Consider the following 24,426-nt stretch of genomic DNA (forward strand, 5'->3'; position numbering starts at 1 on the left):
GATGACTCCGCAGCCGAGTTCGCATTTGTTGAGATCAATGGCTTTGGTAGACCGACCAGATCTGCCGATAGGAGGGTGATTAGGAGCCACTGTATGCGCGGCAAAAACCGAAAAATAGGGGTCTTGCGGCCCCAGAGAGGAGCAAAAGACCACTTGGTTCGATCAAGTTCCAGGAGACCTACACTCTCCTTACCCCCTTCAGGGCTGTCCATGCTCATACTGGCCTTTGAAATTCCGAATGAAACCAAAACCCAGCTGCCTAACTGTGGGAACCCCGAGTCACCACCCTCTGAGCGATCGGCCACTAATTGTATCTAGTTATGGGATATCTCGCAACAACAATGGGTCAGGTCGAGCGCTGCGTTGACACAGGCTTTACAGATACAAGCAGGGCCCAGCTACTCGTTCAAGATCCTCTTTTTCTTCAATGCACACTCTTTGTCTTTTTCTTCAATGCACACTCTTTGCGGCCTCTGCCGTCCAGGATTTCAGCCGCCAGGAACCGGCACACACCCCTGCCACATATCTCAACTTACAGAAAACGATTCAATTACTTAATCGGAGTCTTTCCTCACATAGTCCCAGCGCAACTAGCGAGTCGATAATCATCGTCGTTTCCACGTTGGCGATCTTTTGCTGCATGAACAATGACTATCGCGGGGCGGGTGCACACCTCTTAGGCCTACAGGCGATGATGCGCATACGCGGCGGCCTCGGAAGTCTGCACAACACCATCGGACTTTACATTAAAAGGTAAATAGATCGAACGATTGACAGCATGTCCCTTGTTAATAGCCCTCAGAGTCGACCTTCACGCTCTCAACACCGGTTCAACCAATTTCATCTGCACATACCCAGTTGGTTACAGCCGCTTTCAGTATGACCTCGCATCGTTTCCTGCATCGACGCCGGAGCGCTATAATGAGCTCAACCTACGGGGCTCCGTCAACCCTCTCCTGCTGACAATCTTCCGTGAGATGCAGTATTACGCCAGGTTTACCGACTACGCTAGCCACTCGAACCAGCGCTGCACCGAATCCGAGTTCTTTGCAACCATTGCATCTTTCCAGGACCGATTGCTGCAGCTACCTCGGACACTTGATGACGATCTGTCCAGCTGTATGTGCTTTACGCTGCTTGCGTACCTGACGACGATGTTCCATCTCCCAGGACGGTGGGACAGGCACTGCTACATCGCTGAGCGGCTTCGCTCGAGCTGTTGGTCAATCAACATCGCTCATAGACCTGAGCTGAGCCCGTTGATAAGATGGGTGGTCGTAATATGTGCGATGTCTGTGTTTACGGCGGTGGTTGAAGAGACGTGGATGCTGCAGATGTGGCAGACAATCGGGGATAGCCTCACCTGGGAGGAGACCAAGGAGCAGCTTGAGCGCGTCATGTGGAGTGGAGCATTTCAGGATGCGGCCGGAAGGATTGCATTTGAGCATCTGAATATGGGACTAAAAAGCACAACTTAGAGGCGTAGATACATACAAGAGGATAAAACTCAAGGGTATCTGCTTCAAGCCCACCCGTAACCACTCAATCGACCGACCCCGTTGCCCCTGTTCATAAGCCGCCCACAGGTAATTACTCCACAACCTCCCGAATAAACATGACCACCCTATCGGGCTGGGAAAGAAACGGGGAGTGGCTCGTCTTCAGGGACACTGTGCGCTTGATAGCCGTATCCCGAACGATTCGTTGCTGGCGATCGAGTGGAAACGCCCGATCATCCTCGCAGTAGATGTACGCAGCGGAGACGTCATGATAAGCAGGGTAGGTCAGGGCACCGGCACCAGCACTACATCTTCATTAGCTACCGTTGATCAGGAACAATAGAGATACATACACGGAACAATGCCCCTGCAGCAAGGAAGCGTGATACTCGGCAATCTCGGGCTCGAGGTCATGGTAGAAGCACTCCCCGGGATTGTCAATGGCCGTAAACCCATCCTAAATTGGATGTCAGGTCAGTGGGTGTTCAGCCTTGCAAGTTAGACGATCCAAAATGAAAGTCGTACCCCCAAATCCTTTATAACCATCCAAGATCCCCCCTCCTCCCTCGGAGTGAACGGACCAAACGCCTCGTACGAGGATGCCCCTTTGGTAGGAACAATCGCAGCAATATACACCAACTGCGCCACGCCACCTCCAAGTTTTTCCTTCTTTCTGTCGTCCCTCGTGAGTCCCTTGACTGCTTCTGTCGCGGGTGCTGCGCCGTATGAGTGAGAAACCAGAACCACCTCTCTGCCGAGCTTGACGAGGCCAGCCACAACTCTGCGGACAGCGGCGACATCGTCTTCGAAAGTTACGGGCGCTGCGGCACCGACGCTGGGGAGGTAAACGTACGTCGTGGGGTATCCGGCGCGGTGGAGAAGAGGAAGAAGGGCGTCGTAGGCGCTTGGGGAGTGCCAGCCTCCGGGGACGAAGACGATTGTTGGTTTTGGTTTTGGGTGGGGGGTTGACCACATGCCGGCGATGGTGTTGAGGAATGATTCAAGGAGGGAAGCCATTGTTACTGTGGTTGCAGAGGTTGTCATGAGGAGTGTGGTGGGTGAGTGTGGTGGGTGAGTGAAGGAAGTTGGGGATGGTATGGGGACAGAAGTGTTAAGTTGCCACAAAGACTACATTCACTTACTCACCAAGGTTGAATGGATTGTGTTGCTCTTTCACAGGACTTCAGTTCCAGCCCAACAACAAAGCAACATTCACTCAATCATCACAGCGGCTCTGTTATTTCTCAACACCATTGGCTCATGCCTGCTCATCTCTGCCGGGGCAGAGTTCCATCACCAATAATTGCTTTTTCCGATCAAAGAAAGTCAACCCGGAGACCAATGCTGTGCGTCCCGAGGTCAGTTCAACGAGCCCTTCGGGTTGCCATTGGCTCAGGCCGGTTTGAGCTGTTGGTGGCGTTCGGACTCTGGCCCTCGCCCGGAAGTCTCTTTGTCGCTCTGGAGCGGCCGCGCAGTCAATACAATCTCCGGCTCCGAAGGGCTTCGATCAGCTTTCTTTTGCGTGGCTGCCTATGGTTCGGAGAATCCTCCGCCTGCAAACCGGGAATTGGATCCGATCCGGCCCATTGACAGTGCAAAGATTTCTATTGCGAGATATATATCAGCTCGACACTGTTGGGCGAGCCTAGGTAATCTCACTTTCGAGGATTTGAGTCTTCGTGGAATCTGAGTATGGGAATGATGGCGGGGTCTTTGCCCTCCTGTGCTTGACTATGTCACTGTCCGGGCTCGCTAGATCATCCATATTAGCCAATCACGACTGTGACACTCTAGGTAGACGAGCAGCCAGAGTATATTTATGGTGGTTCTTTCAGACTCTGAAGTGTACACCAAGGTATTAACTGCAGTTGTCGGTTTGCTGCTGCGGTGCCTCTCGCTGCGACGAGAACCTTGGACGACTGACAACCGGCATCAAGCAGTGCAGGCAAGATAATATGGCTGCCATGGAAAAAAACCTCGCGTCAAACACCTTGAGGGATGTGAGGACAACCTGAGAGAGAAGTCTTGCGATCTGCTTTGTCTGCAAGGACAACCGTCAGCCAATGCTATGGGGTATCTCGGGGTTAACACTCAAGTATGACTCACTTGCCCTGACATAGCTAATCACACATTGACTTCAGCTGGGGTTGAAGAAAAGTATATCCCGAAGATCACCCGATTGAAAATCATCCTATCCATGGATCGACCAGGCCCAGCGCGTAAGCGACTTGCATGTAGATGTGGGGAACGGCTACTCCACTCCATAAGCAGCTCCATATGATCCATTCATGGGGATAACCCTGAATTACGTAGTTGATGGTGAACAGAGACCTATAAATGGCGCCCAAAGTCTTTCCAATGTGTCAATACCAACCATTGCCTCCAGAAACATCCATCAGCCATTCAATACCCACCAACCCACAATGGAAAACCGCGTCTACGCAATCACCGGCGGCGCAAGCGGCATCGGCCTCGCCCTCAGCAAGATCCTCCTCTCGAAAGGTGCAAAGGTTTCAATCAGCGATATCTCCAAGCAAAGCCTCCAGTCCGCAAAAGCCACCCTTGGCACCGAAAGCACGCTTTACACGCAACTCGATGTCTCTGACTACAATGCCGTCCAATCATGGATCCAAAGCACAAAGTCACACTTCGGTCGTCTCGACGGCGCAGCAAACGTTGCAGGGACAGCATTCAAGTCTGCACGGTACGACAGCAGACTCATCAACCAGGATCTTGAGGACTGGGATAAGATCATCCGGGTGAATCTCACGGGCACGATGTACTGCATGAGAGAGGAGTTAAGGAACTTGAGTTCTGGAGGCAGTATTGTGAACGTTTCGTCTTATGCTGGACTTATTGGCAACCCGAGGTTTGGGGCTTATGCGGCGGCGAAGCATGGCGTTATCGGCTTGACGAAGACGGCGGCGAAGGAGATGGGGAAGGAAGGTATTAGGGTGAATGTGGTAATCCCGTATGTGCTTTCCTTGAATTCTTTGTGCGAAACTATACTGACTCACCGAAGCGGCAACATTGATACACCTATGTTCCAGGACTTAGCAGCTCTGCCTGGAAACGAGTTCATCAACAAAGCCGTTGAGGAGTCGACGCCGATTCCCCGCCTCGCAGAGCCAGCTGAGGTTGCAAAGGTGATTGCTTTCCTACTGAGCGACGATGCCTCGTTTGTAACTGGCACTTCATATTCAATTGATGGAGGGCTGCTCGCGTAATGGCAGAATCACCCCCCATAGCCTAGCCTAGAAGCTAGAATAGAAACAAATTTCAATTCTTTGACACCAAGGCCTACTCAAAACTAAGCCTCCGGCACCTGCACCACCCTAAACGCCCCCTCCCCAGCTATGTCTCACACGCCCCATTCCTCCTGGTTGTCATCTCATCCCTGCTACTCCCGCTTTTTATACTCCTCCTCCGACACAGCCTCAAGCCACTTCGTCTCCCCCAACCCCACCACAAAATGCGTCATCAAACTCCCCTCGTCCGCCCCATGCCAATGCGTCGTTCCCGGCGGCGCCACAATCACATCCCCCGCCTTAATTTTCTGCGGAACGCCGCCCCGATCACAGATCCAGCCTGTCCCCGTCGTGACCTTGAGGATCTGGCCGCCCTCATGCGTGTGCCAGTGCGTGCGGGCGCAGGGGGTGAAGGTCACGTTTGCGGTTGCGGTGTTGGTGTCTCTGTGGAGGAGTTCGAGGAAGACGTCACCGGTGAAGGTGGCGCTGGGGCCGGTTTTGGTGGTTTGGGTTGTGCCCGCGGGGATTATGGTTGAGGGGGGCATGTTGGCTTTTAGCGATGGTTCGATGGAGTGAAGGGTTGGTTGGTGTATTCAGCTGGAGGTTTGTATGCGGTAGAGATGAGGGGTGGGAATGGTATGGAGGAGGGATGGAGGGGGGTTTATTTATAACCCTTGGCTAGCAGCGAGTGGGACGTTTGTCGGAGATAGGCGATTATATCGGTCATAGAGAAGGCGAGTCTACCCCTCTGGTTTGGAGCTGGAGCGGGTGATGGCGAGTGGAGTGGACCTAGTTTCATGCGTTTGCTTATCTTCCTGTACTCCGTATTCTACCTGTTTACTCCACCAGTCCAGTACTTGTCAGTCTCCTGAATTACGTATAGGATAGCATGATGCATATCACGGCGCTATCAAGGACATAATCTGGACGTTAAGCACCTTTACTACTGTACTACTGGATTTATGATGAGGTCTATGGTGTGCTCCGTCTTAGAAGTTGTCTCCACACTGCGTTGGAGAAGGTCGATGGTGTATACTATCACTCCTATGGCGCGACATATGAGGAAGTTTCTAGTGGGGCTACCAGTTTGCTATACTGCCGGTTACAAAACAATGTGTATCAGTTCATTCCTATATACTGATCGGAACGCCACTCAGTGCTCTCTCCCCTATCTGAACTATGGATCCTGACTAGGATGAGCAGAATCAGAAGGAGTAGCATCGTACCTGGGTAGAGACGGGGAAGGCACTCCATGTATCCAGGTGACTGAGAGTTCCAAGTTCCGAATGTGAGCTAAATATGGCTACTTGCATGGACATAAGTTTATTTAAAGCTAATGGTCTGCGCTGCACTTTTAGCCACCTACTCGATCCTCTTCTGGATGTGAACGGTTCTATTCGATCAGACTAACTATACAAGACCCAAATCAAGCAGCCGGTTCCCAAACTCTATCAGGTAGTAGTCGCCATACACCAACCCGTGGTTACAGTACCGGCGCCGCGCATTCTGGTTATTGTTTGCAGTGCCACTCTTCAGGATTGAATCAAAGGTAAAACCAAAAGCACTGTCCTCGCCCGTAATGCCCTTTCCGTCGTGGGAAAGATGTGCCTTTTCCGTCGCCAGACAAAGGTCGAGAGTGTCTTGCACAATATCGAATGCTGCATCTAAGAACCTGCGAGCAAGGCTGTCCTGGCCGAGACTAGTGAGGGCTTGGAACAAAATGACCATACCATTGGCAGCAATTACACCGGCCGATGAATCTCGGAGAGGGTCCGACGGGTCAACAGGGGCATCAAAGTCCCACAGAGGAACAAGTCGGCCTTTGGTCCGCTTCACTTTCTTGCTACCAGCAGTGAGAGTGTATCGCGACGGAGGCTCAATCTCTGTTTCCACACAGGACGGCGAGGCCTCGAGTCTATGGAGGAAGTACTCTGCAGAACCGCACGCAGCATCGAGGAATGTGGTATCTTGAGTCCACATGTATGTTTGCGCATAGCCCAGAATTGCCCAGGCTTGACCACGGGCCCAAGTAGATTCATTCTCGTAACCTTGTGCAGTCCATCGCCACTTCATATCACCCGTTGCAGGGTCGATATTGGCAACATGGCATGTCGAATACAGCTGTCCTCGATATCCATTTTTCGGTACTGGTATGTTGTTCTCTGGCCGGAGATGTGTTGTTAGGAGGGTTTGTGCATGGGCAGCTGCCAGATCCGACAAGGATTCGTCGCCAGTATGTGCAGCGGCATAGAAGAGCAAGTCTAGATTGCACAGGCTGTCGATGATGACTAGAACATTCTGAGTCTGGTCGATGACGGTGATTTCCTTCTTCACCAAGCAGTCCCAACTGCGGATTGCTCTTGCGGTTGGTACGTATCTCGTGGCTAGACTCCGCGCCGCCTGCACGATCGACCTCAGACTCTGCTCGCTGCCAAACAATTCCCAATCTCTTTTCAGCGCGGGCATGACGATGAAGCCGATGTCATGCGTATCCGTTCTGAAGGCCATGCTGTGTAGTGACTTTGACCATGATTTGCTCAGGGAGCGCAGCTGGGCGCGAATATCCTGAACCTTCACACCAGCGCCGGATAGCCCGGATGTGACCGGAATGCGCTGAGGGTGCTTAACAGATCTCTCTAGTAGTGCATAGAGGCTACCCGGGAAGAAGCCGCACGTCCAGAACTCTGGATCTCGAAATTCGTATTGACCGGCATTCGGCCCTGTCTGGGGAACTGTTTCTGGGTAACCCAGCGGAACGCCTGTCGGACTGGAGAAAACGCTGGGGTTGTTGAGCGTCGTCGCTGCGGTTCTCACAATTTTCGCGATGATGTTCTCCTCGAACAGCTCAGGAAGCTCTTGCTTTGCGGCTGGACTTTTGAGGGCTGTATATGCCGGCTCGTCCGGATCAGACACTGAGGTAATACTCTCTGCCTTCCTCTTCTTTGGCAAAGGGGATAGCACATCCGGCGAGGAAGATGTACTCGAGGTACGTGATACTGCTGAGCTGTTCATAGTGCCAGCATTCAGCATTCTGAGTATGTCAATGGACTGAAGGTAAGGATTGATAGGTATTTACCCGGATCGGTGTAATGCAGCCACCCTCATCGACCCGTGGCAGCTGGCGTATAAATTGACAAGCGAGATGGATGGTTACCAATCAATGCAGATGCATGCTTCCTTCGGGATTTATCCTGAATAGGCTGATAAGCCAGCTGCATTAGATGTTGATCTTCCGTTGGCAATGCCCCGAGCCCCGAGAACACTGCTCCGAGCCCCCGCCACTTGTTCGGGGGATTTGCCGGCGAGTTCCCCGCGTCAACCTCTGCTCTTATCAGATCCATGGCCTGTAAGTCCTACCACTGACCACCTGAGGACTCCTCACCATGCCTCCTTTGCCGGGCTTCTCAGACAATCCCTTTGAGACCCGTTCGGACTTTGTCCGAGCCGCCACATCTCTCCTGGCGCCGCTCGAGCCACACAAGAGCATCTCCAAATCAAGAATTAAAATCCCTGTGGCGACTGCTGCAGGTTTCGACGAGGTCTCTGCCCAACTGGAAGGTTTTGCAAGGCCGCTATGGGCAGTCCCTTTTCTCTTCGGCGAGGAAACCGGCTTGAATCTGGAATCATGGACCCAAGGCCTAGAGACAGGCACAGATCCAGGTTCGCCGGAGTACTGGCGTGATCTTGGCGACTTTGACCAGAGAATGGTAGAGATGGAATCAATCGCGATTGCGCTACTGGCCAGACCAGATGTCTTTGTCGATTCTCTGACCGAGAAAGCGAGAACAAATCTCGCCCGCTGGCTTCGCCAGATCAATGACCACAAGATCCCCCAGAATAACTGGAGATGGTTCCGTGTGTTTGTCAATCTTGCTTTAACAAAATCCCTCGGTATCCCACGCGACAGCATTCAAGATCAGATAGAAGCAGACCTTGCGATGCTCGACACTTTCCAGATAGGAGAGGGATGGTCCAGTGACGGTGTATGGGGCGAGGAACGCAAGCAGGCGGACTATTACTCTGGTAGTTTTGCAATCCAGTTCGCACAGCTGCTGTATATTCGTTTCGCTGGGAATGAGGACCCTCAGAGAGCCGAAGCATATCGGAAATCGGCAAGAGAGTTCGGTTCTACGTTCTGGCGATACTTCGATCAAAATGGTATATTATCTCCACCTGAAAAGGAATTATCAACGCGACTAATAATGTTATGATAGGTGCCGCAATCCCCTTTGGCCGAAGCATGACATACCGCTTCGCTTTCGCAGCATTTTGGTCCGCCGCAGCCTGCGCAGAGGTTGAGCTCCCTCCACCGCTATCCCTGGGCGCCATGAAGGGTATGCTTACTCGTCATCTCCGGTGGTGGTCGAAGCATCCCAATATCTTCAATCTCGACGGAACACTAAACATCGGCTTTACCTACCCGAACATGTACCTGAGCGAGAACTATAACTCGCCCCAGTCTGTCTACTGGTGTCTCAAGAGTTTTATAGTGCTTATGCTTCCTGAATCACGGTCCTTTTGGACCTCGCCGGAGCTGAATCATCCTTCATCTTCGGTGGCTTCCTCAATTCCGAAAGTGAGGACCGTCTGGTCGCCACGGCATATCCTATGCAACAGTCCCGAGCACCACTTTCTACTCTCGGCGGGCCAAATGACGAGGAAAGGCCACAAGGCAAGAGAAGCGAAATACGGGAAGTTCGCATATTCTTCTGCTTTTGCATTCAGCGTGCCATGTGGACCACTGCTCGAGCAGCTAGCACCAGATAGTACCTTGTCTATCACGCACGACGGCGGTGAGACGTGGAAGGTTAGGTCGGAGCCTTATGAGGAGAGGATCATACATGCCAGGGTTTCAAACACCGTATATCCTGTCCCGGGTTTATCGAGTGTCTGGCGGCCGTGGAACTATCTTGACATAACTGTCACTACCATACTTCTTCCGCTAGTCGAGAGCTTCCCTGGATGGCATGTCAGGGTACACAGGGTACATTGGAACTTGACTCCAGGCGCTGCTTCTATCTTAGAAGCTGTTCGACTAGTCGACGCTGGGTTTGCTATCGATGCGGGGACGGCTTCTGGAGGCTTCATTTCGGGCAGTGCCTCAATCTCAAACACGGCTGAAAGCTGTTCGACCGAGGGAGATGCTACCCTCATTACATCTCGCGCTGGAAGCAGCGGGATGATTAACCTGACAAAAGAAGCTACCTTCAACATCAACAATACATCCACAAACGAGAGTAAAGCGTTCGCCTTACGAGCAGACCCAAACACAAACCTCATTGCGTCAAGGACATTCATTCCGTCTATACGGCACGAGTTAACGTTTGATGGCGATCAAGGGGAGCTTTGGCTCATAACAGGAGTGTTTGCGGTGGCCGCCTCTGCGGGCCTTCAAGGAGACAGGGTTTATGATTTGTGGGCAAAGCAGCCGCGGTTGTCGATTCTTGTCGCTGGCGATGATGTAGATGTTACTGTACAATGAAGCTATGTGGTTCTTACTTCCCAATGCCCTGCAGTACCTTTTGCATATAGTCATACAGCGCCAGAACCCGAGAGTTGTCTTCCACATTTCGAACCCTGTAGACTGTCTATAGAATGCATCAATGAGCAATCAACCTGTGGTCTCATGTATAGCTACCCCCTGCACAAGCTACAAGCTCACCCCGCGTTCTCGCCTTGGCGCGCGTCACCTTGCAGCAAGGCTCTCATGGCGTTTTCATGATGGAATCAGTTCAGCATTCTATCGAGCTCAAGCATAACGCGTAGCTATAAGCCATGGCCGAACCCTGCGGTTTCCCAGGAAACTCCGACCTCTACGGCCTCGGGATCCGAGTCGGCATCTATATCCAGTGGATCTCAGCTCTGGTTTCCTCCTACTTCCACCTCGACGACACCAACCTGCTCCGCTTCAACTACTTTGCATTCTCGCTTGCCGTGATGTCTTCTCTACTCGTTCTGACCTTCCAAGGTGACGCTCACACCATCGAAATCATCATCATGCTCTACATGTTTTTCGGCGGGCTATACTCCATCTCACCAACATCAGCACGAGGCCGTCAGCCAGCGACGCCATTGAGTAAAAGGCTGATACTCGGCCCGGTGACGGGGTTTATCATGTTGATATATTCGTCGTGGTTTTGGATCTCAGGGAGGGATAGTGACCGGTTTGTGGTGACGCCGTGCGGGAATAGCATCTTTTTGTTTGCGAGGATTTCGCCGCGGCATTTTGGCAGGGTGAGTATTTTCTTCGCCGTGTTATCGATTCTGTTGGCGGTTGCGGTGTTTGTCGCAGCGGTACGGTACTATTTTCCATATATCGCTGGCCTCGTCGAGAGATGGCGGAACACGGAAACGACCTTCAACCCCACTCACATCGTGCGGGAGATTGATCGCGAGAACAGCGCTGCTGACCTTTCGGCTACTGCGCGGGTGAGAACTAGTCTGCGACATCTGAGAGTAGGGATGCGTGCTTGGGTGCAGCTGTTCAGTCGCAAGCCCGGGGATGCAGTGACAAGGTAAGAAGATGGTTCTCTGTATACTTATTGGACTTAAGCTGTTCGCTTATCGAAAGCAGCAACTGGGCGACGAGAGTCTACCTCTTCGAGATCATCCTTCCGCCAGTCTCCTGTATCTACTCCATTCTTGCCATCGAACTCATGTTGCGGTGGAATCTCGTCTCCGATGTATACACCGTTGGCTCGACCGGGCAGCTCATACCGGTGATTGTGTCTGGAGTCGGGTTCGTGGATATTTTGTTCAACATCAGGAGCAAGTACCAAGTAAGGACAATTAACCACTTGAGTAATTGTTTCTAACGGGGTGGCGTGCGTTTAGCAACGGCGACACGGAAACGAGTCGAAGATAGTCCATTCCGAGACTAGAACTGATATCTCAAGACCATCCAACGGCGAGATTGTAGAGGACGGCGAAACGAATGGTCGGCAGCCTTTGCAGTATCCGGACGGTCGATGGGTCTGAACATGGATCATCGTTCGCAATTCAAGTTGACAAGTCGGACTTCCAACAGGAACCGGCGCCAGACCGTATGGATGACACTTCAAGCGATCTGTTCAGGGTCTCAATGGGTAGTTGAGACAGCAATCCTGATGCGTACCTAGGCAGAGGGCTGATGCGACCCCCGAGCTCCATCAAATTCAGCCGCCTCCTCTCACCTTCCACAAAGCAGTCGTTAGGTCTTGCAATTATTCCTCCGAGAATGATCGTAGTCCTGGTCGGAAACAGGAGAGCCGCAGCCTTCCAGCTTGCAGCCATTGGGATAACTTCCACCTCCACGGGAGGGTTTCCCCGTCCGCCAACCCCAGATTGAAGGATTCAGTCGGAGTGGAGATGGTCCGAAGGCCATGATCAACCGTCCGGGCTTCTCCAGATACCCCGCACTCCGCGTCAACGGCTTGCTGGGGGTGGGAGGATGGTGTGATCCAATCACACTCCACATCCCCTATCTTTTGCAAGCTAGTATATAAGGCCGTAATGGCATCAGGACAGCAGTTTCAAAAGACCACACCCAGTCTTCCACACAGTTTGCGAACATGGCGGACCAAGTCGTCAAAGGCAAGACCAGCCTCGACCAGCCTGCGGTCATCGACGCCCAGAACAACCCTGCAGTCTATGAAGACTCTAAGGTTCGAGACGCTGAGAAGGACGAGACTGTTCCCAGTTCAGCGAACAAGCCAAAGCCTCGCTCACTCTGGGTGGCTTGGGCGTATCTGTTCGACTGGTACCCTAGCCATTATTCCAAGGAGGAGAGGAGACTTCTCTTCAAGCTCGACTGCATTTTGCTCCCGGTCTGCTGTCTCGGATGCAGGTATTTGTCTCCATTTACCTGCGCCATCACTAACAAGCACAGACTTCATCAAATGGCTCGATCAGGTCAACATCAACAATGCGTACTCCTCCGGCATGAAAGAGGACTTGGAGCTTTTCGGCAATGAGTACTCCCTTTTCGGCACCTTCTACAACATCGGTTATATGCTTTTCGAAATCCCCTCAATGATGGTCATGTCCCGGCCTCAGTTCGCTCGCTACTTCCTGCCCACCATGGAAGTATGCTGGTCCGTCATCACCTTTGCCCAATCTCGCCTCCGGAACAAGCACGACATTTACGGTTTGCGCTTCCTGCTCGGGGTTCTCGAGACCCCTGTATCGTCTGGAACAATGTACATCCTGTCATCGTGGTATCGTGGCGACGAGCTGTTCAAACGTGCAGGCGTGTGGTTCGTGTCCAGCAACATCGGCTCCTTCATGGGCGGTTATCTCCAAGCAGCAGCGCACGAGACTCTGGACGGTGTTTCTGGAATGGCAGGCTGGCGGTGGCTGTTTATCATCGACGGCTGCATCAGTCTGCCTATTGCGATCGCCAGTTTCTTCTTCTTCCCCGGACTCCCATCTGGACCCAAGGTCTGGTGGTTGACCGAGGCAAACCACAAGCTCTGCGTGTCCAGGATGCGTAATGAGGGTGTTCGGGAAAGTCGAAAGATTGGCAAGAAGATGCTCAAGCGTGTCTTTACTCACTGGCACTTCTATGTCGCTGTATTCACCTACATCTTGTAAGTTCTCGAACGAATTATGCGAGTCCACGCTGACTGTCTAGCTTCCAATGCACCTCCTATGTTGCCGGCCAGATGATTCTATGGCTGAAGGACCAGGCCGATACGCACGGCACCTGGACCATCTCCCAGATCAACATGATCCCCACCGGCGTTCAAGCGGTATCCGTCTTTGCTGGTATTTTAGCAACGTCGCTGGTGATGGTTTATCCATTCTGGGCGGTCATGTCGGTCGTCGCGTCGACTCTGTTATTCTCCAATATCTGTCTGCTTATTTGGGACATCCCTCTGGGTTTGAAATGTGAGTTATCATTTATGGCGCTATCTGATCAATACTGACTCTACAGTCACCGCGTACTACCTCCTCGGCTTCACATCTTGTGTCACGCCCATATTATTCCCGTGGGTCAATATGGTCATGAAAGACGATTCCGAGGCGAGAGCATTCACTTCCGGCGCCATGGTACGCCCTATCCATTCTTAAATCCCTTTAGTTCAGTCGCTAATCAATTTGCAGATGACATTCGGTTGGGTATTCTTCAGTTTCTACCCCATTACAGTCTTCCCTGTTGTCGAAGGTACGAATCACTCTTGCTACCCGTGCACTCTCGATACTAACAATCATCACAGCACCCAAATGGCGCAAGGGATACACCGTCAACACAATCTTTGTCATTTGCTGGTCTTCTCTCTTCATGCTCGGTCAATTCCTCTGGAGACGAGACGTCAAGGCTGGAAAGTACACCAGTGGTGAATATGCCGTCAAGGACGATGAAAAGCCCGTCAAAGATGAGAAGGCTAAGGATTTGGAGCATGTTGAGTTCTCTGCTGATAAGAGGGAGAAGATTTAGGAGCTGCTGCTGTGTGATCCAGTATAAGATGATCTTTCGATGGTATTGCGTCAACCTGCCTTTAGTTCAGCGTTCTTATCCCACTGGCCGAGCCTCATGGTGTGTGAAGGACAGACATGATATACATTGATTTGTCTCTCAATATGAACAAAGTGCAAACATAACTGCAAAGGTAGATCAAAACTCAGCTACCGTCTCAAATGGGTTTCTTAATTCCCCACACAGATCATACGAGTTCACGAAATAGCACACTTTTCTCTCTGTAGCTGTCATACTCACCCCTCGCCTGACTAACCACAGAACCATCTCTATGTGGTCTTCCTGCGCTGCCTGCGCTGCCGCACTTTTCCCAGCGTGGTTGCAATGCCCCAGGCGTGCTCCGCGTGCCACAAGCCATTCAGCAGCTTCGATATTTCCTCGCCATGCAGCACTCAGTAGGGGTGTGTTGCCCTGTTTATCCCCGACTTCCAGAAGAACATTTAAATCACAGCCATATTCGACGAGAATATCAAGTACGTCCGGATTCCCGCCACATGCCGCCCAAGTCAGGATTGTGCCTCCGTCGGCATCTCGATGGCTTGTATCTGCACCGAGGCGGAGAAGCTCTCGTACAAGGCCAGCGTGTCCGATGCGAGCGGCATAAGTTAAGGCAGTTCGATTCTTATCGCCGGGCACAATCGCATTTATGTCGAGCTTGCTCCCATGCATCCCTAACATATCCAGAGCGAGTTCATTCAGATCCTCTCGACGCAGGACACCCAGATCTATGCCGTACCACTGCTCTCTCAATTGGAGGTATCCCGACCACGAAGGCCACTGATTAATGGCGCGCATTAGCAGTGTCTTTCCCTGTTTTGTCTTCCCAGTGCAGTCCGCTCCGGCTTCGAGGAGGAACTGCGCGATATGAGAGGTCTCGCATTCCAGGGCCATTCGGAACGCAGTCGTTCCGTCTCTGAGTCCGCGGTCGCATTTTGCGTTTAGATCAGCGCCAGCTTCCACCAGCAACTTGATGGCTTTGAGTGATTGGCAGAGCACGGCGGTCATAAGGGGTGTGTTGCCCCGTCCGTCGCGACCTTCTATTGATATGCCTGAGCGCAGGAACAGCTCGATCAGAACATGCCTTTCAGTCCGTATAGCCAATGACAGTGGTGTGTCGCCCAGTGCGTTCACTTTGTCATGAGAAGCCCCCCTGTCGAGGAGTAGCTTTGCTATCGTGGCATCTCCCCGCCTGACTGCGTCGTGCAGAAGGCACTCGCTGTAGCAACTAACAAAACCGATATTGCTACCGCGTTCGAGCAACAGCTTGACCACGGCGGCCGGGCAATACTGCACAGCAAGAGCCAGCGGGGTAAACCGCGTCTTGTTGCGGACATGGAGGTTTCTGTCTTCCGATTTCTCTATGAGCAAACTTGCGGTGGCCTCGTCTCCGCTGTACATGGCGAGGTGGAGAGCCGTATCCCGGTGCTGATTCTGCCGGTGGAATGCAGGTCTTATGCCCATCTCGACTGTTAGAGTTCGGACGATTTGGGAGTGGCCATGCCGCGCCGCGAGCATGAGAGCGTCGTTCCCTTCACGATCGATGAATTCCATCAGTTCCTCGGCTTCGCACCACTCTAACACTCTGTGCAAGGCTGAATCATCACCAACCATAGCAGCAGCCATTCCGAGCTCTCCGGCAGGCAGTCTAGAGATTCGCTCGATGGCACTCGTCAAAAGCAACCGTACACACTTTCGATCTCCCATGTTGATGGCTTTTATTACAATGCTCTGTCCCCCTGGCTGGTAGGTAGTGGCAATATCTGCCCCTGCTGCCAGTAACATCTCAACTATGTCCGCGCGACTTGCAGCGGTAAAGGATAACGTATAATATAACGCTGTCCAATCGTGTTCATCTTGGAGATTGACATCCGCGCCTGCATCGAGAAGCACACGAACAACTGCTGCCAGAGACAGCTCGGCGGCGCGGTGCAACAACGGAACCCCTCGGCTGCCTCTTGCATTGGGGTCAGCCCCAAGCTCTATGCACGTCATCACCAACGCCGCGCATGCGTCGCCTTCGGCCTTTCCGCAATCAATGGCCTGAAGTGCTAGTTCACTGAAGTCACTGCTGGAGCCACGGGGAACGTGCCCGCATCTAATAAGGTGGCTAATGAGTTCGACTGTGCAGCCATTCCCCAGGGCAACCCATGCGATATCCGTGCTGCTCGTGACGTCCAACCCATGCTTTAATAGAAAATACAGAGTTTGCAGGCCGCTTCCTTCTTTCGCATAAGGGGTTTTTGATTCTGTACCCAGCCAGGGATGTAGACGTATACACTGGGCTAGGAGCTCTCCCTTCTGTGCAGTGTCCAGTACGGTAAGCCTTGCGCCTGCGTCGAGTAGCATCTGGGCGAGCTCGATATGACCGCCACACGCAGCTTCATATAACGGGTTTCCAATTCTCAGGTTCTCGCCGTCGTGCCCGCCGTTAGGGGCTGCACCCTCGTCGAGGAGCAGCCGGGCAATGACAACGTAACCGCGTTTACTGGCCTCGATCAGTGCATCAAAGAGCATATTAGCTGGCGGGGCTGTTTCTTGAAAGACCCGTTGCACAGTTTCGGTTTTCTGTCGTTTGGCGCCCCAAACGAGGGGCGGGGTGTCGAGTTCCAGGCCATGCTGGTAGAGGAGTTGGTTGAGGAGGTGGTGGAGCTGCCAGCAGGTCCTGGCCTGGTTGTTGAGGTCTTTGATGTCGAGATACGACACTATATCCAGGAGTAATTCGTTGGGAAGAAGCAGTAGGGTCGCCATATCGAGGTTTGTGGCTTAATTGCTGGGCGCAGGCTTGATTTAAACGATTTTCAGCACTGCACTGCCCCAATACGAGGTTCTTATTAACTTATTGCCTAGCCATTCAGCTCCATAATTATTTCTACCTATTTCCCCCCCTCGAAGATGATCTTCTGCGACTTCATCTGGTTGAAATCCTCGTATCCCTGCAGCGCCTGCGACAACGGCCGGATATCGTCCACCATGAAGCTATCCACATAGTCAGCACAGCACAGCACCATCCAAAGTAAACCAGAACTCACTCAAAAACCTCCTGCCTCCTCTCCAACAACGCCAACGCATCCTCGAAAATACTCCTGACCGGACATCTCCCCATCTGAATACTCAGATTCTTGCCGTACGCCTCATTCCCCGTCCACGGAATCTCCCCATTATGCACCCCGACACTGGAAATCCGGCCCCAAGGCCGTAGCAGCTCAAACGCACTCCTCAACGCCGCACTATGCCCAACAACCTCAATCGCCACATCTGCCCCGCGACCCTGCGTAAGCTCTTTCACCCTCGCCTTTAACCCCTCCCCATCGGCCTGGAAATTCCACGCCTCCGCCCCTAACCTCTCCGCCAACTCCAACCGCGAGGGAACACTGTCAATGGCAATAAGATGCTTCGGCTTATACTCGAGCGCACTAATCAGCGCGCAGATTCCAACAGGCCCGCACCCGAAGAGCACCACCGTGCTGTTCGCAATAACAGCTTCATCTAACCCGGTAAACGCATTCCGCGCGGCGAAGAATCCCGTGGGTAGGATATCCGCCATGAGCACCAGTTTCTTCTCGTCAATGGTATCCGGCGCAAGAACCAATGTTGAGTCGGCGAGTGGCACGCGCACGTAGTCTGCCTGCGCGCCGTCGAGGACAGCCGTGCCGTAGAGCTGGCATTTTTCGCAGCGAGATGAGGTTTTGTTTTGACAATAGAAGCAGGTTCCGCACGAGATGGTGAAGGGGGAGACGATGCGGTCGCCGGGTTTGAATTTCGACACGCTGGAGCCGATGGAAGTGATTTCGCCGGTGAATTCGTGGCCCATGGTGAAGTTTGTCGGGGAGGGTTGGTGGCCGCGAAAGACGTGGAGTTCGCTGGATTTGTTTGTTAGTTATTGCACTTCTGATTCGATATTCTGGTGATGAAGATGAGGTGAGGTGAAGATGGCTATAACTTACCTCCCGCACAACGCGGTATACCGGACCTTGACGATGACATCGGTCGGGTCCTGGATTGTCGGGATTGGGCGTTCCTCTAGGGCGACGCTTAGCGGGCCTTTGAATACGACGGCTTGCATTGTTGCTTTTCTTATACTGCTTCTGATCACTTTTTCGATGGTGGGTGAACAAGAGATGATGCTGAGCAGTTAAAAGCAGCCTCCGCCCGTCGGCATTTGGACCTCGGCTCGTGCTGAACCACCAGTGGCCTCGAGGCCGGAGAGTATTCCGAGCGGGGTTGATATAGCTTTGTAACAGGGTGCTTACTCTTGCAGAGTTATGTATCGCTTTGTTTCTTCATGTTGTGTGATGATGACTGGATCTGGAGCAGTTCAAGTATGGTTGTGAATTGTCAGTCGCTTGTTTGCAATCCTTGTACGTTTGCAACAATTGGCATGTAGCCGACAATAAACCGTTCATTATGCATATCTAAAGGTTGTGAGGGTCATTAATGGATGAATTGAGATCGATCGGTTGCTACTGGACGCTGTGCCAATATATATTTTTGCTTCCGAGGAACTTGGGGACCGTTGAGCGGGCTAGATATCCTCCACAAGAACACCACCGATCAGGCTTCCCATGATGACTTCAATTTCGACTTCCAATCAGCAGCAAACAAGCTGCGGTGTGTTCTGAATAGCAAATTAATGCCTCAAGGTCAGATTATCGGGCATGAATGCTAGGGAATGCTAACTAGACTCGGTCTAGACGGGCATAACCCCCAAGCTGATTGGACAGTATTCCAGGAACATCCCCGGCTTCGGAGAGTCGAGAGTCGAGACAGTTCAGCTCGCTGTCGATGATGTGAGATGGTGAAAGTACTGCTTGTTCTTGTTCTTATATCTGCTGTGGCCCCGAATGCAGCTGAACTGTTCTTATCTCTTAGACTTGTACTCATTCACTTACAATGCGACAAAATCGATAACATCCATCTATCTTCTTATCACAATGGCGCCAAGCACGGACGATTACCCCGCACCACCACCACTCCCACAGAAAGCCACCCAGGTCGATATCGCTGTCATCGAGCTCTCCGACGAAGAAGACACCCACCAACCCGACCACCTCGACCCCCTACACACCGAACGCATTCGCCTCCGACGCCATCTCGGCCTCGCCGAGACTAAAAGCACCCCCGCAATCCAACCCCTCTTCTTCATCGAGCGCGTCCCCGACTCAACCCCCGTCTCCTGCTGCCTCCCAGGATGCACCGACACCCTAGACCCGGGCTCGCTCCGACTAGCACTGAACCCAGGGATGGGCGGGGATTTATGGTTCCGATCGGCTTCTGGTGCGTCATTTTTATATCACTGTCTCCAGAGGATGTAGAGAGACAGCTAGAACCTCATGCTAATATTGAGATTCTGGAACTAGACTACTACCACATCTCCTGCTTCGAACGCCTCGCCGACTTCACCCAATCCTCCTACCTAACCCGCCTCAAACCCCTGACGCGACACACCTTCCCGCTCCGCGGGTTGAAATCCTCCTCCGTCGCCGACGGCTCGTATCTCCTCCCCGGTGGCGTTGAGCGACTCGTCACAGAATGGAAAGTACAGCACAGTATGGCACTGGATAAGCGGGACGGCGTGTTCGATCCTACGATGTACACGTTAGAGCCTAGCGTGCATGATTTGCTGTATAAAGCGGGCAAGAGAGGGTATTGGCCGAGTGGACGGCCGAGAATGCTGGATCAGTATGAGTATTGGGTTTTGCTGCGGGTGACGGCGGTCAATGAGTGGGGTGGGAAGGGAGAGGAGTGGAATCTTTTCGAGGAGTTTCTTGGGGAGGATAAAGAGGGGGCTGAAGGGGATAAGCATGGGCTTAGTAAGATGTTGGGGAGGTGGGAGAGGGCTTCGGTGAGTGGATTCCTTTGAGAGCTGAGACGGTATAGGGCGTGGTGAACTAACACTATGTAGGCTCTAGCTTTGAGTGGGAAAGCAGTGGGGAGTGAGAGCAGCGATGAGCTCACCCCCACCGCAATCATGGGGATAAGACGACTCTCTACCGTTCCGAAGCTGGCAGGCTGGATGTAACGTGGAGAACCAAGCATCCCGGTAAGTAGATAATCTACGATGACAGTGTCTGTGCGGGGGGTGATATGCACGTGGGTACTTGAATGGGTATAGACAGGCTACACGGCGTTGGCGTTGTTTAGGCAAAAGTAGTAGACATGATGATTATGAATGGACATACTGCCCTCTTTCTACGGAACGATTGCAACGGTAGGAGTCAAAGAGTAAGTAGGAGCTGGAGTAGATGGGACTTGCTGTCACCTCGGTGGTATCCGTGAGAGTCATTTCCCCGGATTATTTTCTATAATAGGTCGACGGATCGGACAAACCCACCTGGAGATCTAGAATTGCAATCTGGATACGCTCCGTATCAGCTGATCAAGGAATCTGTCGCAACTCCAACTGTTTTGGGAGATAGTTAATCTAAGCGATCATTTCCACATGTGCCTCGGCCGGTTCCCCCGCAAACCACTAATATCCACGCTTGGAACAACACCAATTACAGACATCAGATCTAGAGCTAAGCCTAGTGCCTAGACCCATCTCTCTTGGTCTGGGGCTCGAGGGTGGCCAAGTTCCAGACTGGTGCGGAGTTCCCAGCTAGCGGCGTAGGTCGACATCGACAAGCACTGCTCACTCTTGACATCACAGGTACAATGCGGAACAATTGGGGAGAGAGAATCGAAGCCTTCATTTGGTTCTTGTTTCTGATTGTAGCCGAGCATTTATGATCCGATTACTGGAAGATTACCCAAGTACTGAGGCTACTTGGTCAAAAATGACATACCCTTCCCCGTTGGATCTTTCGGGCAGGTTACCAGTTTTGACCACCAACTGCTTATCTAGCGCATGAACCAAGCACTTATTTCTTGGAAACACGAACAAACTAATCTACGAGAGTTCGACCATAATAACAACTCCAGATTGTGGCGTTCTAGCCAAGTACCCTCACTGCCGAGGGCCATGTGTGTTGTTACTGACCATCTATATAAACGCTGTAGCACCCCGAGCTATATGGTTCAAGCCAGCAATCGTCCAAGCAAACAGTTACCACAATGAAGCTCACCGTCCTCTCCTCCATCTCCCTCCTTGGCTCTGGGGCCCTAGCCACCCCAGCGCTCTACCAGCGCGACGTCGCCGCAATTCTCGGCGTCCTCACCGACATCAACGCTCAGGTCAACGCCCTCGAGTCCGCAATCACCGCCACCCCCCTCGACCCCGACTCCATCGTCTCCCAATCCAACACCCTCGTCTCAACCATCCGCTCTGGCACGACAACAGTCTCCGCGCAGCCCAACCTCAACCAAATTGAAGCCCTGGGCCTCGTAACCCCAACCCAAGACCTCGCCGACGACACCGAAAGCACGGTGAACAGCCTCATTGGAGTGAAGGATGCAATTCTCGAGCTCGGCGAGGGATGCACGACTCTTGAGTCCCTGCAGGAACAGTTCGAGGCCGCGAGTGGATTGTCCGATGCGGTCGTGAGCAAGGTTCCCGAGGCGTTGGCGGATATCTCAAAGGAATTGGCGGATACAATTGCGAATGCCATTCAGGCTGGTATTGATGCGTACCAGGGATCTTGTGATGGTGGGAATGGCGGCACGCCGCCTCCTGGGAGCACGACGACGACCGCGGGACCGACGTCGACTACCAAGACTGCTTGTCCGGCGAAGACACACTAGGTAGCGAGTAGACTTATGGCTTGTCTGCTTTTGAATGTTTCCAGAAACATGTACACCGATTCTCGAAATTGGTCTGATGGCTAAACACTTTTCGATGGCTTATTTGGCTCCACCACTGAGAGTTTTGGCATAAGCGCACTATCGAGTTACTCTTTCCATACAGTGTACTGTACTGGAATCATGCAAAGATTATTGATTCATGTGAACGAAAATGAGAGACGCTTGTCACAGAGGGGGTTAAGGTGCTCAGAACCCTGGTGACGAACTTCTTCTTGTAGGACAACAAATTATTATAACTCCAAGGTCGAATAATCAGTAAATTGTCACATCAAACAAGATCGGTAGAATGTCCTACTATTCCGCCAGCTCATGGTACGATGGACGCCCACTAAACCCTACAACCCTCGTGGGCCATGCTCTCTTTCTTACTTAGTGGAAAGGCCTCAATTTTGTCTGTACGAGATGGTAGTATTTCAAAAAAGACCAATTGACAAGTTTCATGAAGCTGCAACAACAGCCAGAATCAGTGTTAGTGCAACGCCAGTGATCCCGAGCCAGAGCAAAAACCAATGAAGCCATGAGAGAGTGCCCCCGGTTTCCTTTTCCCTTTTCTCAGCTAGGTCCGCGCTCGCTTTCAGCGTTTGTGACTTTATTTCTTTACTCACTTCATCGACCTCAATTTGAGCTTGGTGTACCGCCAAGGCAGCTCGTATTGCCCGATCAAGAACTTCCTTTGCACTTTTCGCGAGTTCATTATGTTCGGCTTCTTCCCCGAACAGCCCTTTTCCTGCACCTTCAGTGACCAATTTTTCAAGTTTCACCATGAGATCTTGCACTCGTGCATTTTGTGACGGAGACAAAGCACTCTGAAGTTCGGTTTCTTTTATGATGTGGAGTTTCAATCGGAGTTTCAATTGCATCAACTTGTCTTCCAGCTGATGCGAGTCCGGTTCTGAGACTTGGGCGTGGCTCTTATGATGTTCAATAATACGGGCAAGGAGCTTGAATAACTGATCCAGCACCATGTCACCCTCGGATTTATTCTTCGCACTCAGCTTGATGGCCTCGTTGATTTTCGGTTGAACATCTGTTGCCCGTTTTTTGAAATCCGTCAGGATCGTACCTTGGGTATCTCTTGCACTGGAAAGAAGCCACCATATCGCCCCGAGAGCCAGAGAACCAGTAACCCACTTGGCTAGTGGGAAAGCCACATCCACGGAGCCAGCTCCAAGAACGGTAACGCCCAAGATACTCAGGACATGAGTTTTCAGCTCAGATTTAGCCTTTTCGAACGATTTCTGGTTGCTGTCTAGTCTCTTCTTCTGATCCGACAGAGAAGTGCGAATCGAGCCGCTGTCCTTTTCAAGGCTTGCAAACTTCTTGTCGTAATAGATCAACTGCAAATCCAACAAGCACTGATCGATTCGAGTCATGATGAAGCGCTGATTTTTGTGATCAAGAAGAGACCAAGGAGTCACGTATCGAAGAAAATCATGAGTTTCTCTCGTTGTCCCCGCTAGGGCAAATATCCGGCGCATGCCATCTGGCATACTTGCACAACGCTCAATTTCAGCCATGAGACTGATGTCATGTATTCCCACCATATTCCCTCTTATATATTCGAGGAATAATGCTGCAGTCGAAGCCGCTATCGGTGTCGCAACTGACGTGCCCGTCATCCGCTTCTCTTCGCAATTTAGCCACGCCGAATTTACAGCCTCGCCGAGAAATTTGTACCTGGAGAACGTGTCGTCGTCATTTACGTTCGGATTGAAGGTCGATCTTTCCCCTTGAAAATTGGAAGAAAATACTCCAAAGACCTTAGTCTCCCGCGCTGGCCATGAGATACCGGTTGGCAAAGCCCCCCCGCTGTTCGATACCGCAGCAAATATGAGCTTCTCTTTATGAAGCGCATTTTGAATTGAGTGGGCCAGATCCTTTGATGGCCGCGGGAACCCAAGAGACAATGATATGATATCTACCTCCCAGGTGTCAACTGCGTAGTTTATAGCCTAAGACGATTAGAGCGATGCAAGGACTGGGGCTGTATAATGGATACCTCTGCTAAGGCTTCTGGATCTACCATCTTATCCTTTCCGACGATTCGTCCCACGTAGAGCTTTGCACCGTTTGCAATAGATAGTATTGTGGAAGTGATGTGAGTGCCATGGCCAAGAGGGTCTGGACAGGTATCATCTAGGTCCACAAAGCTGTGGAATACCACTGGTTCCGGGTTGAAATCTTCAATCTGGTCGATTATATGCACAATTATTGGATGACTCAAGTCGGCACCGCTGTCAAGTATCGCAATTTTGACGCGTGTATCGGGATTCGTGGGATTGTAGCGACGGTAATCGCGAAGACACTGATGGGCGCCTTTGAGGTATTCCCAAAATTCGTCACTCGACTCACTCTCACTGACAAATGTTAAAGAGGCTCAGGATAAAGATCAGAAATAAAACGACCGCCCTTACCTTACAAGTCTGGCATCGTGCAACCGGGCATCAGAGCAGTCGAATAAGCAACCAGTGCGATCCATTGT

The 24,426-nt window shown here is 52.0% G+C and overlaps 13 protein-coding genes across 13 annotated transcripts; 7 read left to right on the forward strand and 6 right to left on the reverse strand.

The window, feature by feature from the left end:
* Positions 1-640: 640 nt before the first annotated feature.
* On the forward strand, positions 641-1,478 carry BJY04DRAFT_224344 (uncharacterized protein; the record flags this gene model as incomplete). The annotated part of the gene is made up of 2 exons (XM_073717936.1): positions 641-753; positions 803-1,478. The coding sequence occupies 2 exons, from the start codon at positions 641-643 to the stop codon at positions 1,476-1,478; spliced, it is 789 nt and encodes a 262-aa protein (XP_073564963.1).
* A 112-nt stretch (positions 1,479-1,590) lies between these two features.
* On the reverse strand, positions 1,591-2,474 carry BJY04DRAFT_211545 (alpha/beta hydrolase; the record flags this gene model as incomplete). Its single annotated transcript, XM_073714424.1, has 3 exons — positions 1,591-1,804; positions 1,853-1,956; positions 2,025-2,474. 3 exons carry the CDS (start codon positions 2,472-2,474, stop codon positions 1,591-1,593), a joined length of 768 nt encoding a protein of 255 aa, XP_073564964.1.
* A 1,448-nt stretch (positions 2,475-3,922) lies between these two features.
* Positions 3,923-4,726, forward strand: BJY04DRAFT_211546 (SDR family NAD(P)-dependent oxidoreductase; the record flags this gene model as incomplete). The annotated part of the gene is made up of 2 exons (XM_073714425.1): positions 3,923-4,470; positions 4,522-4,726. The coding sequence occupies 2 exons, from the start codon at positions 3,923-3,925 to the stop codon at positions 4,724-4,726; spliced, it is 753 nt and encodes a 250-aa protein (XP_073564965.1).
* Positions 4,727-4,899: 173 nt separating this feature from the next.
* BJY04DRAFT_224347 (cupin domain-containing protein) lies at positions 4,900-5,292 on the reverse strand (the record flags this gene model as incomplete). Its single annotated transcript, XM_073717937.1, has 1 exon — positions 4,900-5,292. One exon carries the CDS (start codon positions 5,290-5,292, stop codon positions 4,900-4,902), a length of 393 nt encoding a protein of 130 aa, XP_073564966.1.
* An 865-nt stretch (positions 5,293-6,157) lies between these two features.
* BJY04DRAFT_224348 (Six-hairpin glycosidase-like protein) lies at positions 6,158-7,777 on the reverse strand (the record flags this gene model as incomplete). Its single annotated transcript, XM_073717938.1, has 1 exon — positions 6,158-7,777. One exon carries the CDS (start codon positions 7,775-7,777, stop codon positions 6,158-6,160), a length of 1,620 nt encoding a protein of 539 aa, XP_073564967.1.
* Positions 7,778-8,130: 353 nt separating this feature from the next.
* Positions 8,131-10,229, forward strand: BJY04DRAFT_232922 (DUF2264 domain-containing protein; the record flags this gene model as incomplete). Its single annotated transcript, XM_073719843.1, has 2 exons — positions 8,131-8,905; positions 8,962-10,229. The coding sequence occupies 2 exons, from the start codon at positions 8,131-8,133 to the stop codon at positions 10,227-10,229; spliced, it is 2,043 nt and encodes a 680-aa protein (XP_073564968.1).
* A 293-nt stretch (positions 10,230-10,522) lies between these two features.
* BJY04DRAFT_224350 (uncharacterized protein) lies at positions 10,523-11,725 on the forward strand (the record flags this gene model as incomplete). Its single annotated transcript, XM_073717939.1, has 3 exons — positions 10,523-11,262; positions 11,322-11,526; positions 11,582-11,725. 3 exons carry the CDS (start codon positions 10,523-10,525, stop codon positions 11,723-11,725), a joined length of 1,089 nt encoding a protein of 362 aa, XP_073564969.1.
* A 572-nt stretch (positions 11,726-12,297) lies between these two features.
* On the forward strand, positions 12,298-14,165 carry BJY04DRAFT_224351 (major facilitator superfamily domain-containing protein; the record flags this gene model as incomplete). The annotated part of the gene is made up of 6 exons (XM_073717940.1): positions 12,298-12,559; positions 12,615-13,314; positions 13,359-13,615; positions 13,662-13,777; positions 13,832-13,892; positions 13,945-14,165. 6 exons carry the CDS (start codon positions 12,298-12,300, stop codon positions 14,163-14,165), a joined length of 1,617 nt encoding a protein of 538 aa, XP_073564970.1.
* A 177-nt stretch (positions 14,166-14,342) lies between these two features.
* Positions 14,343-16,952, reverse strand: BJY04DRAFT_224352 (ankyrin repeat domain-containing protein; the record flags this gene model as incomplete). The annotated part of the gene is made up of 1 exon (XM_073717941.1): positions 14,343-16,952. The coding sequence occupies one exon, from the start codon at positions 16,950-16,952 to the stop codon at positions 14,343-14,345; it is 2,610 nt and encodes an 869-aa protein (XP_073564971.1).
* Positions 16,953-17,077: 125 nt separating this feature from the next.
* BJY04DRAFT_232929 (alcohol dehydrogenase family protein) lies at positions 17,078-18,633 on the reverse strand (the record flags this gene model as incomplete). Its single annotated transcript, XM_073719844.1, has 3 exons — positions 18,149-18,633; positions 17,234-18,064; positions 17,078-17,180 (listed from the first exon to the last, which is right to left on the reverse strand). Exons 1-3 carry the CDS (start codon positions 18,265-18,267, stop codon positions 17,078-17,080), a joined length of 1,053 nt encoding a protein of 350 aa, XP_073564972.1. The 5' UTR covers positions 18,268-18,633.
* A 502-nt stretch (positions 18,634-19,135) lies between these two features.
* BJY04DRAFT_224354 (uncharacterized protein) lies at positions 19,136-20,223 on the forward strand (the record flags this gene model as incomplete). The annotated part of the gene is made up of 3 exons (XM_073717942.1): positions 19,136-19,478; positions 19,562-20,046; positions 20,107-20,223. 3 exons carry the CDS (start codon positions 19,136-19,138, stop codon positions 20,221-20,223), a joined length of 945 nt encoding a protein of 314 aa, XP_073564973.1.
* Positions 20,224-21,257: 1,034 nt separating this feature from the next.
* BJY04DRAFT_232932 (cell wall mannoprotein 1 family protein) lies at positions 21,258-21,998 on the forward strand (the record flags this gene model as incomplete). The annotated part of the gene is made up of 1 exon (XM_073719845.1): positions 21,258-21,998. The coding sequence occupies one exon, from the start codon at positions 21,258-21,260 to the stop codon at positions 21,882-21,884; it is 627 nt and encodes a 208-aa protein (XP_073564974.1). The 3' UTR covers positions 21,885-21,998.
* Positions 21,999-22,381: 383 nt separating this feature from the next.
* Positions 22,382-24,423, reverse strand: BJY04DRAFT_211554 (peptidase S8/S53 domain-containing protein; the record flags this gene model as incomplete). The annotated part of the gene is made up of 3 exons (XM_073714426.1): positions 22,382-23,896; positions 23,944-24,301; positions 24,359-24,423. The coding sequence occupies 3 exons, from the start codon at positions 24,421-24,423 to the stop codon at positions 22,382-22,384; spliced, it is 1,938 nt and encodes a 645-aa protein (XP_073564975.1).
* Between the last annotated feature and the right edge of the window lie 3 nt (positions 24,424-24,426).

This window comes from Aspergillus karnatakaensis (assembly GCF_047715665.1).
Source record: "Aspergillus karnatakaensis strain CBS 102800 unplaced genomic scaffold BJY04scaffold_88, whole genome shotgun sequence".
Classification (NCBI taxonomy): Eukaryota; Fungi; Ascomycota; class Eurotiomycetes; order Eurotiales; family Aspergillaceae; genus Aspergillus; species Aspergillus karnatakaensis.